Genomic DNA, 15,801 nt, shown 5'->3' on the forward strand with positions numbered 1-15,801 from the left:
GAAAGCGTTTTTACTTTCACCCGCGCCAAAGAGCCTCTCAGCTAATTCCTGTAAACGACTTATAAAATCACTGTATGGCTCATCTGGGCCTTGTCTTATTTTTGTAAGAGAAGTGGTTGCGGTACCTTTTTGTGGAAGGCGCCTCCATGCTTTAAGACCCGCGGACTGGATTTGGGTTAAAAGTCCGGGGGAAATTGAGCTTGTCTCTCATTGCTTTGATAGGGCGGAGCCAAGAAACTTAAGGATGGTCCAATTTTTAGAGGAGGATTTTCGCATATTGCGCTGGACAAACTGTTTAGCGATGTCTTCATATTCGCTTTTCCAAAGAATAAAGTCACCTCTGCTCAGCGCTGCCTTTGCTAGAAAGAACCAATCATTGGGCGTGAGCCAGCGCTCACTAAGATTTTCAATTAGGGCAAGGGAAAAGGGAGCTGTGGGCCCATAGTGTGTTACAGCAGCTTTGACTTTTTCTAGTGTTTTAAGACTAAGTTTTTTATACGTGTGAAAATAAGCTTGGGGGTCGTAGTGTCTCTTACACTGGGCTGTGCTTCATCTATATCAGAAGGGGAGCTGTCAGAGTCTTCGGGGTCATCACTGTCAGGAAGGGGGGTAGCTGCAGCCGCAGCTGAACTATCTACGTTCTCGGTCTTATCTGGCGAGTCTGGGATCTAGTAACAGGGAATGCTAAAGTTTCGTGGGGAGGGGGACTGATCGTAAGAGCGGAGAGTTCATTGGCAATGGTTTTGATATCTCGGATGAAAGAGAGGGTTTCCTGAAGGAAAGGCTTTGGAAACGGAGTGAGTGCGGCGGTGGCCGCCAGCGGCAAAGCAGTGGGTGCCTTGCACGCCGCGGGTGGAATGGCGGAAGCGCTATGCACTGGAGGCGAAATGGCGGCGGCGGGTGCGTGAGAGGTACTATAAGGAGGCGGTTTGAATGGTGGAAGGACTGCCGCTACGAGCGGCGGCCAGTTGGGATTATTGTAGCGAGCGGCCTCGTACTCTAACTCTGCCTGTTCAGAGGGGTCTAACTGGTCGCCGAGGTCCTGGGAATTAGGGGTGGAGCAGAGGAATAGAACTCCTGAAGGGGAGGGTACAGAGAAGGGACTTGAGGGTCTGCATCTATTCGGATGGAAACAGAAGGACAGTTTGAAGGCGCTCGTGAGGGAGGTCGCGAAAGCGAGTCAGCACGATCGGGAAGGCCGTGGACTGAGGGGGCTTTGGAGGGGGCCGGGGATTGATTGCGGAGAATTTTTTGCCCTTCTTTGCAAAGGCGCTGTATGTCAGGGGAATTATTGTGGTTTTTAAGGATGTCTGTTATGAGGTTATAATAGTCAAAGGCAGTTATAGGGATAGTCTCAGGGCCAAAAACCTTATAATAGTCATTTAGACAGTTGCCTACACGGCGCTAGACGCGGGAGTCAATGCTACCCTCCTGAGGAAACTATGGGCAGATTTTAAAAACGAAAGTGAAAAAGGAATTCAAATCTTTTTTACGAACTCTTATCTTGCGCACCTTGAGAGACTCTTTTAATTGAGCGACGAACGAATCATGTTGTGAGCATGCCTGTCTCATGGCTGGGTCTTACCTTTTGAAATGCCGCTGTCGGGGAATGGGGGTCTTCAGGGAATGCCGGCGCGCGGTCGAGTGGTCGCGGTGAGCCGGGCGAAAACGCTGCGATTGGAGGGGACAGCGGTCCGCACAGGCGATCAACGGGGCCCCACGTTGGGCGCCAGTTGCCTCGGCCCGCGAGGCAGTCAACGGGGTCCGCCGATGTACCTGTAACGGATGAAGGGGGATGGGACAGGAGGCGCGAAGAATGGCAGCAAGACAAAGGATTCTGATCAAGCTGCAAATTTTATTTCAAAATGGAGGGAGTTATATAGAGGAGGGCAGTGGAGGAAGTGCAGTGGATAGGTGGCTTCAAAGCGTGCTCTAGCCTGCAATTGGCCGGGGGGTGCATGGCGGGCGCGTGATCAAGGCACTGATTGGTGTGCCACCCGCATGTCCAGGAGGGGGAGTTCCATGGCTCCTAACCGCAGCATCCTGTTATTCAGGCGCAACCTTCAGGTCGGATTGTATCAGCCTGTTTCAGGCTTATCCCAGCCCCCAACAGATAGGTGTCCTGAACCCACATCATCAGTCAACAATTGTCAGTAACTACCTTTATCTTGGTCCCTGTACTAAGGGCCAAGGTGAATGCAAAGGTCTTAACTGTATTTAAGTCAAAGTATGTTTGACTTAATGATGCAGCAAGCAAAAGGATGCAGATAGGGGAGACTGAGCAAGTACGCTAGCAAAACAATTCAGAAAACAAACACCCAGAACTATTACACAAGCATGTGCTTTATATTACACCCATTTTGCTGAATAAGAAACAAAGGCACACTTATTTAAGTGGGATGATCCTTTTGCCTTTACTCTCAGTTTTATCCATGCTTTAAAATTATTATTTAGAAATCATTTATAGAAGAGTTACAAAGATAGTACAGAGTTCCTGTATACCCTTCACACATCTTCCCCTAATGTTAACATCTTCCATTCCATGGTATACTCCTCAAAATTGAAAAACTAACATTAATATACTACTGGGAACTAAGATGTAACTTTTGGGGAATTCCATACTTTTTTTTCCTGCTAATGTTCTTTTTCTGTCCCAAGGAGTAAATCAAGGTGCCATGCTCCACTTACTCAGTATCCTCCATCTGACAATTTCTCAGCTGTTCTTTGTGTTTCACAGCACTTTTAAGAGCTCTGCTCTGGTATTTGTAGGATGTCATACAATGTGGGGGCAACTATCTCCGCGAGTCCCCCCGAGTGCCATGGATGAAAGTGAATATGACAGAGACATGATGTGATCTGCTTAGGAGTAGGCAGTGGCCAGTTTCTCAGGGGAGACAAAGGCCCTGAGCCCCCTGCTCCATAGCCTTTTATTGCATTGTAATACACGGGAATACAGGGCAGCAAATAATAAACAGTAGATAACATTTTAAAGAAATCTGAGGGCTTAGTATCAGACAGTGTCTGTCAGGAAGAGAGTTGCAGAAACTTTGGGAGACATACTCATTTCCTTTTAGACCCTTATCATATGAATAAAAGCACTCTTAGCAGAGCAGATTTCACAGGTTTATCAGGAAGTCTTTGTGATGCCAGATTTCCCCCCAGGACATGCTCTAGCAAGGCAAGGAGCTGCACCTCTCCCCAACAGGTACTCAGGCTTAAGAAGATTAGAGCCAGGAAGCGCTTCTCCCAGAGAACATGGGGACCTGGGCTATGTCAAAGCAGGGACGAGAGTCCATTGCTCTCTGTCTCAGCCACCACCCCCACCGCCCCGCCCCAGTCCTTCCATGAAGGCCTCCCAGGTGATTGAGTCTGGCTTAGGTTGCCCCCCCCCCCACCTTGAGGGGTCTTACCCTTCATTGACTTCCGACCAAGCTTTGGGGGCAGGGGGAGGAACTGAGGCAGATTTGATACCAGAGATAAGCTTTGTCTCCTGCAGCTGGCATTCCAAAGGTTGTTTTTCACCCTTAGCCACAAGGGATTGAGATACAATTCCTAAAACTAGGCAGAGCAGTCTACAACAATACAATTTGGGTTTTCTGATTTTTTTTCTTATGATAAGACTGGGTTTTAGATTTTTGAAAAGAATACCACAGAGGTGAAGTACCCTTTTCCTCAGTCAAGTAGCAAAATGACTTACTGCCAGTGAGTTATCCTTGATCATGTGGTCAGGATGGTGTCTGCCAAGTTTCTCCACTCTAAATTTACTTTTCTCCCCATTCTATATTCTGTTTGTTAGAAAATTGTCACTAGATCCAGCCCACACTGAAAGGGGAATTAAGTTCCAGGGGGAGTATCAAATAGTTTGTGGACATGTGTGTTAAAATTATTACAGTAGTATTTGGGGGAAGAGTATTTGAGGTTACAAAACTATTTTATTTCTCCTAAAGTGTCACCCACTAATTTTAACATTCATCCGGACTTACCACCAGCCATTATTCTGTGGTCTTAATGGTGGTTTTCTTTTTCTTTCATTTCTTCTATATTTATTGTTTATAATTTATCTGTAAGGAAGACTGATTCTTTTTCCTCATTTTATCTATTTGACTATTGGTATGGATATCAATTATGGATATTTCTTTTATTCTTTGGGTTATAAATTTATTTTATAATTACTTACTTTTATTTCTCAAATAGTTCTAGCTTTGCCTTAGAGAGCTCTTTCATTTGGCTCCTTTGAACATGCTCTCATTTTTTCTTCCCACCTTTCTAGTTTTCTTTGCTCCAGCCCTAGAAATAGTCCTGTCTCCAAGGAGCTCTGGTTTCGTTTACTGGAAAATTATATTTAGAAGTCAAGCTCTGAGTGCTAAGTGTGTTCATTGCTACTGGGGAGTCATAACATCTATGCCTTCTAGTGGCAAAGCTAAGAAATGTATGACTATTCACCTATGTATACACACATCTATATTGATTTCTATATCTATTCATATATATAAACATGAGTTCAAACTGTACTGCCAACTCTATTCCAGCACCACAGAGTTAATTGGAGCCTTTGCTACTTGCTTATTTGTTACTTCTTTCTCTGACAGTAAGAAACCTGTGGATCCTCATCTGTAATATACTTACTTATTTGTTTAACTTTAGTAATACACTTGAAGTAGTTTCAGAGTAGCTAACCTACACTCCTGTGGAATACAAATTTACCAACTAGAGTGTAGTGCTTTCCTGGAGTTCTTTGTGTCTTCATTTTAGTTTCAAGTAAAAACATTATTTTCCAAAGTTGATTAGGCCATCTCTTTCTCCTCACCCTCTTCACTGAGGTTACATCATATATTTGTAAGACAGATCCAGTTATTGTGATCTGCATTTCATCATGTGTTCCCCTGACAGCCTGGTTAATATTTTTAATTTGCAGGTAATAAAAGTCACTCTGTATGCTATACAGTTTGTTTTTTTACATTTTGACAGGTGCATAGAGTATGTGTGCACCATCACATTACCATATAGAACAGCTCCATTATCCTAAAAATTTCTTGGTAGTGAACTCCCTGTCCCCTTTCCTCAAACTCGCTAAACACTACTCTGTTCTTCATCTCTATAGTTTTGCCTTTTCCAGATGTCGTATAAATGGAGTCATACAATAAGTAGAGGTTTAGGTCTAGCTTCTTTAACTTAGAAAAATGCATTTAAGATTTGTCCATGTCGTTGCATGAACTGACAGTTCATTTCTTTTTTACTATTGAGTATAGATAGTCATTGTATAGATATACCAAAGTTTACCCATTCACTTGTTGAAGGACATCTGGGTTATTTCTAGTTTTTGACAAATGTGAATAAAGCTGCTATAAGTCATGTGTGGTTTGTGTGTGTGAAGACAAGTTTTCAATTCATTTGGGTAAATACCTAATAGTGAAATGGCTGGGTCATATAAGTGTATTTTTAGAGAAATTGACAAGTAGTTTTCCAAAATGAATCTCATGCTTTGCAATCCCATCAGCAGCGAGTGAGGTTCCTATTGTTCCACATCTCCAGCTTTGGTTGTCCATCCTCATTTTAAAGTGGAAACTGTCCCCCTCTCCTACTCTGACTTCTCCCTTCCTATTGGCCTCTGCCTGGATTACAAAATAATCTGAATTTTTGCTTTAAAGCTTGCTGGTATTAGTGAAGATAATAATTTTAGACTACTTTATATTTCCACTGTGCACTGAAGTACTCTTTTCTTTCTTTCTTTCTTTCTTTCTTTCTTTCTTTCTTTCTTTCTTTCTTTCTTTCTTTCTCTCTCTGTCTCTATGTCTTTTTAAAAATCTCTTAACAGTCGTAAAAGTTGCAGTTTTAGGAAACATTCTTAGGTTAGTATGAGAAATAATGGTATCCTATTTGAAAATAATTTTTTTCCTGGCTTTCCAAAACCTCTGTTTTTGTGAGCCACTTAGCTCCCTACTCCTTCTCAGCCTCTTTTTGGCCTAACCAAATAAATCCACAGAAACAAGAATGGTCAAGGGCCGTCCCCTGGATCCTGCAGGCTAGACTATGTGTGGCTTTCCAGCTGGATGGGTGGGTGGGTCTTTCTTAATCAGGAAGGAGCCATGTATCTGTGTGTTTGGTTCCTGCCCAGAGTCCCTGCCTCCCAACTTGGCAGCAAGCACAGTGTTGTAGTCATTAGAGTCCTCATCTGACATCTCTTCTTCATGTTTCACCTGACTATCCTCACTCTGTGCAGATGGCTGATAAATCACGTAATCCCCTAAATCCAGGAACCTCCTTGATTGCATGGCAAATTGAATGTGGGTCCCTTGACCATCTGTCCTGTCCTCTTCGTGGTTTGTGTTTGAGGTTGTCACTTCTTCTGTCTGACACTGGCTTCCATTAGGATCTGCTGGTGAAACATTTTCATAATCTCTGGAGTACTGAAAAGACACCCAGGGCTGCTTTCCCTGGGTAGCCCCAAGATCCAGCTTTGCCATGTTGACATAGTCATCTGAGGTCTGAGAAGAACCTTCCTCATCACTGAGTGGATCATTATTCTCAGTTCCCAGAGACCAAAAACTGGTGCAGTCACTGACATTGATACAGCCCTTGTCTCCTTCCTCAGTAAATTCCAGCTCTGGGGCAATTGGAAGCATAAAGAGGTTCCCAGGGGGGTTGTTGGGAGAAGCTAGAGTCTCAGCAATCTCTTCTGCTGTGGGGACATTGACATAATCTATAGAGTCCTCTGAAGAGTTGCTCGGGTGGTCTCCAGGTGCTCTGACGTTGACGTACTGTGCTGAGGGAGTAAGGTTCTCACACATCTGGGGCCAGGTGGCATTGTCATAGATTCGCACAGTGTGAGTCTGGGCCCTGTGCACCCGGAGGACATTGCCTGCTTGGGAGGGCTATGAGCAAGAAGAGAAAGCCAGTGACAGGATAGAAGCAGAAACATGGACAAAGCTTTTCTTCTTCTCACCCAGGACTGTTATCTGATTGTTCCTTCACTCAGTTCTCCATCGTGGAGAATAGCTCTCAATCAGGGGTCTCTCAGTGCAAGGCTTTAGATGGTAGGAAAGTATGAACAAAATGGACTGAGTTTAGGGAAAGCAACCGTGTAAATGTGATGATAAATTGAAAGTGTTTTTTGGTTACAATGTGAGGTTTCGATGGGGGGTGGAGGGAAATGTTGCGAACTGGAGAGAGCCTGCCACCTCAGAGCGCACTGAAGGGCAGTAGGGCACTCGGCATTAGGGTAAAGACAGGCTCAGACTGAGGGTGCAAATCCTGGCCTCACCACTCTGTCCTGAGTCTGGGCAAGTTACCTAAATTCTCTGTGCTTTAGTTTCCTAACTTATAAAATGGAGAGAATTATAATGCCTATTATAATTATATTTTAAAGTTTCTGTGAGGAGTAAATGGGTCTATGCGTGAAGTTTTTAGAATTTCTCCTGGCACAGAGAAAATACTAAAATATTTGTTGTTATTATTAAAGAGGCAGCTGATTATGGCCATTAGGGATGCTGGTCTAATGTTTCCAGAACTTCTGAATTTTCAAGAAAAGTGGGCATCTGGACTTTAATGTGAAAGCTTTAAAATTTTTAAATGTTGGCAACTGGCTCAAATGTTCTTCAAACACTACAGAGTCTAAGCTAACCATATTTTATTTGTGGACTGAAGTCGGTTTGGGATCCAAGCTCTACATGCAGAACTCCCTCAGGACCCACCAAGTCCTGGAACTAGGCTTGGCGGAGGGCTTTCCTTTTCCCTGCCACGCGTCAGTGGAGTCCAAAGATGGGACATACAGAAGGAGGAGGAAGCAAAGGTGGTGACATGGAGGTTGCCACATGGTAAAGAGAGGCTGGGTAACAACAGAATCACCATCAGCAGCAGGACTGCATTTACTCAAGATGACTATAAAACCAAAGCGACTGGTTCTTTAACAAGTGAAGCGGTCCCTCGGTTGTCCCTGGGCCTCTGCCCCAGCTGTGTGGATCTTCATGGGGGCTACCAGGCAGAGCCACAGCAGAAGGCAGTGGGGCTATTGTTATCAGTTGTAATACTCTCTTTGTAACCTCAAAGGAGTCCCCTTGTGATCAAACACATCCTACTCTAGCTATAGTGCTCAATGACCTATGACTATTTCTGCTGTTGAGTATAATTAAAATAATTTGACATAAGCCCCAGAAGTAATTCCTAAAACAGGGTTTTAAATCTGTTTTGAGGACCAATAGCAATGTTGGGATATCTGTGACTCTCCTGAGGCAATTGCTTTGAAGAGGACCATACTGATTTGAATAAGTATCATGTCTTTGTCAAAAGAACCCTTGGAGGTTCTAACATCCTGTCCTGGAGGACTCCTGCCCTGGTGCCCTTCTGTTTTTTTTTTTTCACCCCCACACAAGGACATTTTCTTTTCATTGCTTTTAGAGAGAGAAGAGGGAGAGAAGAAGAGAGAGAGAAACATTGATGCTAGAGAAACATTGATCGGTTGTCTCTCGTGCGTACTCAGAGTATCAGACCTCCAACCTAGGTATGTGCCCTGACCTGAAGTCAAATGTTCTAACCAACTGAGCCATACCAGCCAGGGTCCTGGTGCCCTTCTTAAAATCCCAAGCACTTTCTCATATCTTTTTTAATTTAATTCTTATCCATGGCTGGTAGGGAGGTCCTGAGGCTGATCTTCTGACTTATTAATAGGCCCATAAGGATGAGTGCCAATGGACATGCTGTTTGTTTGCAGTGACACAAGATCTGGGACCTACAACTCTTTCACCTGAGTCCTTCTGCCACAGACAAGTAATTTTCCCCCAAAGGGCTGGTCATTTCGTGTGACTCTTACCACATGCTCAGAGCAAGGTCTGTCAGAATTTCTGGAGAAGAGGCTCTCGGTACTGAATATACGGATACTCCTCGAATGATGTCTCCCTGAAAGGACAGAGAACAAATCCTGATGCTAGTTAGCCAGTCTAGCTTCAGCCTGCAGTCTCCCTACATAGTGGTGCTTGGGGGCTGGCATTCTCTGTTGAGAGGGTCAAAGCTATAAGGATGATGCAGTCTGAGACCTGGCAACATTGTCAGCCCTGCAATACCAGAGAACATGAGCACAGGGGTGGGGGGTTGGGAGGGAAGCTCCTGATGTGAACCCCTCCTGCCTATAATGCTGGCAGCCATGTTCTTCTTGGAAAGGCCTTCTTCATCCCTGTACACACTCATCTGTTAAGGTAGCAGCATCCTCTGCTACCTTAACATCAGGAAAAAACCAAATTCCAAACCCAGACAACCCCCTGTTCCCTTTTTAGAGCTTTATAGGCTCCCCACTGGATTAGCATCTTAAAGTGTATCTATCCCATTGTTCTCCATGCTTCCTGACTGAAAGGCAGAAAGTTCTGGAAGTTGAGAGAAAGTTGCTTCCAGGTGGTGAGAGTTGCATTTTGCGGGTAGAAGTCCCATATGTCTTGACTATTGATTAGAAAGAGGAACCTACCTAGCTCTTCTTGTGTCCAGGGCAAGAGGTCATAAATATTTTTGGCTCGTTGACTGGATCGAAGCAGAGTCAGGAAGAACATGTTGGTAACTCGCAGGTAAGGATCTCGCCCTGCATGGCAATGAGAGAGGTGGGGCTTCTTGGGGATGACATGGTACCCAAAAGTGTTCCCCACCCGCACCCTGCATCATAAAAAGTTCACTTCAGACTTGACAAATTCCATTTGAGCTGTAAGAACAGGGAACTCAATGGCAGAAAGAAAACAAGGGCCCAGGGGTACTAGATCAATGTACAAAGACTTTCAGAACAGAACTCCAATCAGCACTCAGCCTTTTGGATCCACAGCTTAAGATCTTGAGGGAGACAATGACTAGCATGTCAGAGAAGAACAGAGGACTCCTTGGTGCAGTAGTTTATCCATGGAGAAGAAACTGGGCTTAAAATGCCAGGCTAGATTGTTGGTCATAGCCTGTCTGAACTTTGGACAAACAGAGGACTCACGCTTCTTCCATTTATTCCAGTTCCACAGGATGCAGAGAACTGCAATGACTAGGAGGATGGTGAGGAGCCCCGCAGACCCAGAAATGATGCTGCTGCTCTGGTCTTTATCTCTGTGAGGAAACTGAGTGTCATGCCCCCGCCAGGGAGGATGGAGAGGTTGCAAAAGATGCTTCCCTCAGGAGTTAGAGCCTGAGGATTTGCCGTGGGAGCCTGGTGAAAAAAGGCTGAGCTGGGGTGAGCTGTGGTGAGAGAGGGTCATCTCTTTGTGGACAGAGGGAAATTGGATACAGGAGAAGGAACTGTCCTGTGTGAATGCTTATTGGATGCCAGGATTTTAAATGTGAAACTTATTTAATCTTTAGAACAATCCTGCCTCTCTCGTTGTGGCCCCAGAAACTGAGATTTAGACTCAGGTAAAGTAACATATCAAACATCACACAGGTGGGAAGGATCAAAGATGGAATGTTTGGGCCCAAAGGTCATGCTCTTTTCACTGCATCACATTGGCCTCCAAACTTGCAAAAGCAAGTTCATTTGCCCTTGCTTACCCTTGTTCCAGACCTAGGCTCCCTGTCTTTCAAGGAGGAAAGGATTACCCAATTTACAATTAGGGAGTGGCAGCTGTGACACAGTCCAGCTTGTGTACTCTTGAGTGTTCTTCACAGCCCCAACTTGTGAAGCTGGTCTCTGAGCAACACTCTGTCCTGTGGAATTTAACCAACACAAATGCAGTGAGTAAGTTCCATGCCACTTGCAGTTTCCCGGCAGGGATGGGGTTAGTGCTCTTTATTGCCTGTTTTAACAGCAAGCAACCATTTGAGATTACAGAAGGAACCACTAGCACACCTGGCACACCCCCAAATATTAGAAACCAGGTCATCTACCAGGGAAGGTTTTTGTTCTCCTGAGTTCTCTAGTCTTGTTTATCCAACGTTATACTGGGCATTTCCACAAGGCTGCCTAACAGGTATCTCAAACCAAATCTGTCTGAAATAACTTCAGTTCTCCTCCCATAAGCCTGCCCCTCCTCTGGTGTTTCCCATCATCCAGTAGTTCTATCTGAAATCATCCCTGACTGCTCTCTTTCCTTCACATCCACTCCTACTCAACCAGTAAATTCTGTTGTTCAATGCTGGGCGTCTATCCCAAACCCAGTTACCTCTCAGCCCTCCACTGCTGCCACCTGGCCTAAGCCACCGCGTGTTCCACATCAGCCTTTGCAATAACCTTCCTAACCGGTCTTTTTGCTTTCACTCTCAGCCCCAACATATTATCTTCACACATGAGCCAGTATGATCCTCTAAACAGTAAATCAGATTGTGCCCCTCCATGACTTATCACACCTGGGATAACATCCATAGTCCCAACCCAGTGAGGACCTCACATCACATGTTCTGGCCTCTTCCTACCTCCTACTTCCTTTCCTCCCACTTTCCCTCTGACTTTGACTGCCAGAATTCCTTGCTGTTCCTGCCCATGCAAAGCACAGTCCTATCTCGGACCTTCTGCTCTCTCCTAGCTGTCTGCATGGTTGGGTTCCTCATTTAACTCAGGACTCTTCTGAAATGTCACCTCCTCAAACACCTTATTCTCAGTTCCCTTACTCTGCTTTGGTTTTTCTTCATAGGGTTTATGACTGACATTATATTATACATTCATTTGTTTATCTGTTTATATCTGACCCTACCATTTGAATATAAGCTCCAGGAAGTCATGGACTTGTCTATTATGTTCATTTGGTACCTGGAATAGTAAGGGCCTGATGAATATTTGTTAAATGATTGAGTGAATTCATAAACAAATGAATAAATACAAAAACTGTTTTCTTTGGAGGGAGTGGAAATCCAGGGTTCTGACTTTATGAATTCATTCCCCATCAGTGTTCCTGTCCACCTGCAAGAGACATGTGTTTGTCATGGTAATAACATTTATTTCCCAAAGTACAGTGATTTTGATTTTAAATAATTATCGTTGAGTTGTGCTGTTATCATAGCAGTGAAAGGTATACTTACCAGTGTTCCTAAAGTTTTGACTGCTGATGGACTTTTAATTTTGTTAGGAAGATATTGAAAGTAAAGATAGAGCATGCAATTGATATTGGCGATTAGTTTTATGAGATTTTATGTCCCAAAGACATATCTTTATCATATCCATGATTACATTTTTCATTCATAGCAAGTTTTTAGGACCTAAAAACACATCTTTGGGAAAAGTGAGCCTTTTATTTTCATCACAGTGGGACCTAGTACTTTTCTGAGGAGCAGTGGAGGCACTTGAGATGGGAAAGATTGAGGACAGAGATCAGGCCCAGCGAGAGGTGAGAAATCCAACCAGGCCAGGCAGCTGGCTCTAAGTAAATTCTGCACTGTCACACATTTCCTGTCCTTTTTCTCCTCAACATCTATTCCTTCCCTCTGAGCAGTTCTGAGCAAATGTCTCTGAGCCTAGAGTCTGGTGGTCTCAGCGGACCTGAGCCTGGTTGTGAGGGGTGGCAACCTTCCATGGTAGACCAGGGCCCTCTGTAATTTTGGGAAGGGTGCAGGTCACCACCCAGAGCCACTCACCTGTCCAGCCTGCCGAGAGTTACCTGCAGAGTGCCAGGCTCCGAAGTCCTCTCTCTGATTTGAGAAAGGGTTGGGGTGATGACATCCATTGTCACAGGAACTCTGGTTTCGGCCTCTCCTTGTAAGCCTCTAATCACAGTCAGCTAGCCAGCATGGCTGCCACTTTTCCTGGATTTTCCTAAGCTGCTGACTCCCAGGAGAAAAGGCAAAATTAGTTTGTATTTTACATATAACTCTTTGTGGTAGGAACCACCCCTCCACCCCACTCCCCGCCATAGGTAATGACAGAAATCCTCCTGGTCTCCAAGTCTTCCAAACACTCCCCAATGCAGAACATTTTACTCTCAAAATTTCTTCTTCTTAAAGCTTTATTCACCAAAGTCCCTCACACAGAGACAAAAATGTCTGTTGGTTTTTAAACTTTCAATCTTTCCTTCTAGCATTTTCTTTCCCCCAACAAACTCCTTATTTTGTATTTACCCCTGAAATGTCAGGCTGAGTTGACCCTAAATACAAAAACAACAGGTTTGGTTCTACCTGCATGTGGCTACAATGCCCACTGAAGGAGGGCAGAGCTTACCTGGGTGTGGGGCTCCTGAATGGTGAATCAGGTGGAAGCCGGAAGCGGCATCTCTGCTTTCTGGTGGCAGTGTCAGGAGCTCAGAGGTGGAAACTGCCAAGAGGCCAGAGGCTCTGTGAGAAGCTCATCTTCCCCAACCCCCAAAGCAGAGAGAATGGAAACAGAGAGTCAACGACAGGAAGCAGCACCACCAATGTGCTAATGAAGCACAGGGCACAGGAAATGCTGCCCGGATCTTCATGATGTAGAAGAAAACACAACTGCACTGCTCCCTGGATTAGCCAGGTGCCCTGTGGTCTGTGGGGAGTGGCATTAACGAGGGGCAGGGTGGCAGGACATTTGTGATTGTTCACCCTGGATTTCTGAGGTGTTAGTGTTTTATAAGCCTCCAGGTTTATAATTTCTTTCTAAGCAGTTCTAAGGAGTACTGGAGGGTGCTTTTTAGATACAAATGCAGATCTCTGATACCTGATGCTGAGTCGTGGGCAGAGGGTAGAAAGGTCGTCTTCATAAATGTTGCCCATGTGATTTTGATGGAGCTAACCTGTGTTTCAACATTTTGAGAACCTCTCTTCTGGGCATTACCCCAGAATGAGCTGATGCTGGGTTAGCAGGAACCCTGGAGGCGATTTCTACCCTCTCTCTTCTCCCATCCCCTAAAGGCCTGCCCTCAGTGGTTTTTCTCTCTGGGGCTCTTCTGGAGAAGATGGATCCAGTCCTGCTTTCTGCACACCAGTCTCGGAAACCAAATAGTTTATCTCATTTGTTTACCTAAAGAGTCCCAAAGTTTGAGGATTGTTCCAGAATTGTTTCTAACTCTCATACCCTCTTCCTCTTACCAATCTTCCAAGTATCTATTTGCATCTTAGGAGAGTCCAAAGAGAAGGGGTCACTGAGACTATTATGCGGGTGTGAAGAAGAGCCTCTGACTTCACTCTCCACAAGGAAATAGATGCCCAGGTAAATGGCAAGGAAGGCAGCCAGGGCCCCATCACCATGCCTCTCTCCCATCTCTTCTGGAGCTGTCAGCCCTTGCCCTATGGGTGGTCTCACAGGCCCCCAGGGGAGGCACCCCCTAAGGCTCTCCCCAGTCCCGCTATTCCAGCTCCTCACTGTCACCCCTCCCCCCTATTCGCCTTACCTGGCAAAAAGCAGAGATGGCTCAGAGGCAGTTGGTTCTAGAGCTGGAATCTGGGTTTCTGTTCACTTTTCCTTTGGATCAGGACTTAGTGAGAATGAGGACTCCTCACGGGAAAAAGATCCATGGCTCCAGTTTGTGGCTGGGACTATTGGAAGAGAGGCTCCCCAGGCCTGTCCTGAGCTACTGATGCCCAGAGGGGACCGTTGTAAACCGGCAACTTAAAAGATGATATATAGGACACAGGACAGGCAGATAGAACCAAACCTCAGAACCCTGACTACTACTTAAAAAAAACATTTTTTGAAGAACTTCCTCTTGCATGTGACCATCTCTTATCTACTCAGGCTGCCTGAGTCAGACTAATCTTGCCTCCGATCTTCTGATTCTCTCCTGCCTCACAGTGAAGGGAAACAGCCCACTCAAAGGAAGTTCCCAGGCCAAAGACTTAGGTCAGGTTCCCAAGGTCTGGCTGCACCCTTTCACTCTGCTGTTTTCCCTCCCCACAGTACGCAAATCATTTAAACCAAGTTAAAACACAAAACAGGGGTCTGAAGTTATTTACCGTAATAGTGAAAGAAAACTACTCATTCCTGGGAAACAGGGTAGATGTTTTAAACTAATTGCTCTGGTGTTTCCCTTTAACCACGTTAATGATTTTAGGGGTTGGATGTGACATATGATTCTAAAGTATTGTTAAAGAGAAAACGATAGGCCCAAAATGGTGTCACTTGAGCTAAAGCCCATGATATCAACATTAGACTTAATTTAATTGAATTGCAGTTTCAACTTCTCCAAGAAATATCTTAATCAACCAGTGGAATTTTCTGGCCAATCACCTATAAGGTAACCTGTCACGTGGCCTGTCTCTGTCCCCGCCCCCAAAGGAAAAGAAATAATGCACACGATAAAAGACCCTTGTTTCTCCAAAAGAAGGTGTTCTAGTTTAAAAGTAATCCTTTTTTTTTGGCTAATAACTCCCCTGCCCCACCCTTCTTCCTATTAAAAAAAAAAACCTTTCATTTTGTACAGCCCCTTAGAGCACCCTTCCATCTGCTGGACGGGATGCTGCCTGGTGCAGGAATCGCTTAATAAAGCCAATTAGATCTTCACATTGCCTCAGTTGAATTTTGTTCTGTAACAGTATTAAGATTTGTTTTTAATAGAGCTTATGCACCTGAGTGAGCAAAGCTTCTTGAGGGGGAGGGGCTACACATTACCTTAACAAGTAACTAGCACCAAAAACCTCTCAGAATCTTCTTTGTAAAGAGAAGCACTGTGTTGAGTATCACTGTGAATTAAGATTTTTAATTATTACTTGGATGATCTTGTAGGTAGGTCTTGTAGGGCAGGTCCCTCTTGTATTTTTAGGGTGTAAAATGACAATAATAATAGTACTTAGATAAAACTGTTGTAATTGGGCTTACAATGAAAAATGCCTGGCCTTGCATTTGGCATATGCAAGCGTTCATTAAATGGGGGCTGCTAGTATATTATTATCTCAAAATGCATTAGGCTCATTCCTTTATAAATATTTAATGGACTGGCCCCTTTGCCTTCCTCTTTT

General features: G+C 44.6%; 1 protein-coding gene across 8 annotated transcripts; it reads right to left on the reverse strand.

Moving 5' to 3' along the window:
• Positions 1-2,135: 2,135 nt before the first annotated feature.
• On the reverse strand, positions 2,136-14,534 carry LAX1 (lymphocyte transmembrane adaptor 1). Of its 8 annotated transcripts, none has more exons than XM_037153164.2 (7): positions 14,238-14,534; positions 13,097-13,189; positions 12,517-12,699; positions 9,953-10,062; positions 9,452-9,562; positions 8,807-8,892; positions 2,136-6,872 (listed from the first exon to the last, which is right to left on the reverse strand). In XM_037153164.2, the coding sequence occupies exons 3-7, from the start codon at positions 12,603-12,605 to the stop codon at positions 6,024-6,026; spliced, it is 1,245 nt and encodes a 414-aa protein (XP_037009059.2). In that variant the 5' UTR covers positions 12,606-12,699; positions 13,097-13,189; positions 14,238-14,534; the 3' UTR covers positions 2,136-6,023. The 8 variants fall into 8 exon arrangements, with proteins under 8 accessions (XP_037009059.2, XP_037009057.2, XP_037009058.2 ...); XM_037153162.2 differs by having other exon boundaries at positions 12,517-12,702; XM_037153163.2 differs by having other exon boundaries at positions 12,517-12,706.
• Between the last annotated feature and the right edge of the window lie 1,267 nt (positions 14,535-15,801).

Source organism: Artibeus jamaicensis, unplaced genomic scaffold, assembly GCF_021234435.1.
Source record: "Artibeus jamaicensis isolate MK-2021 breed Jamaican fruit bat unplaced genomic scaffold, CSHL_Jam_final contig_475, whole genome shotgun sequence".
Lineage (NCBI taxonomy): Eukaryota > Metazoa > Chordata > Mammalia > Chiroptera > Phyllostomidae > Artibeus > Artibeus jamaicensis.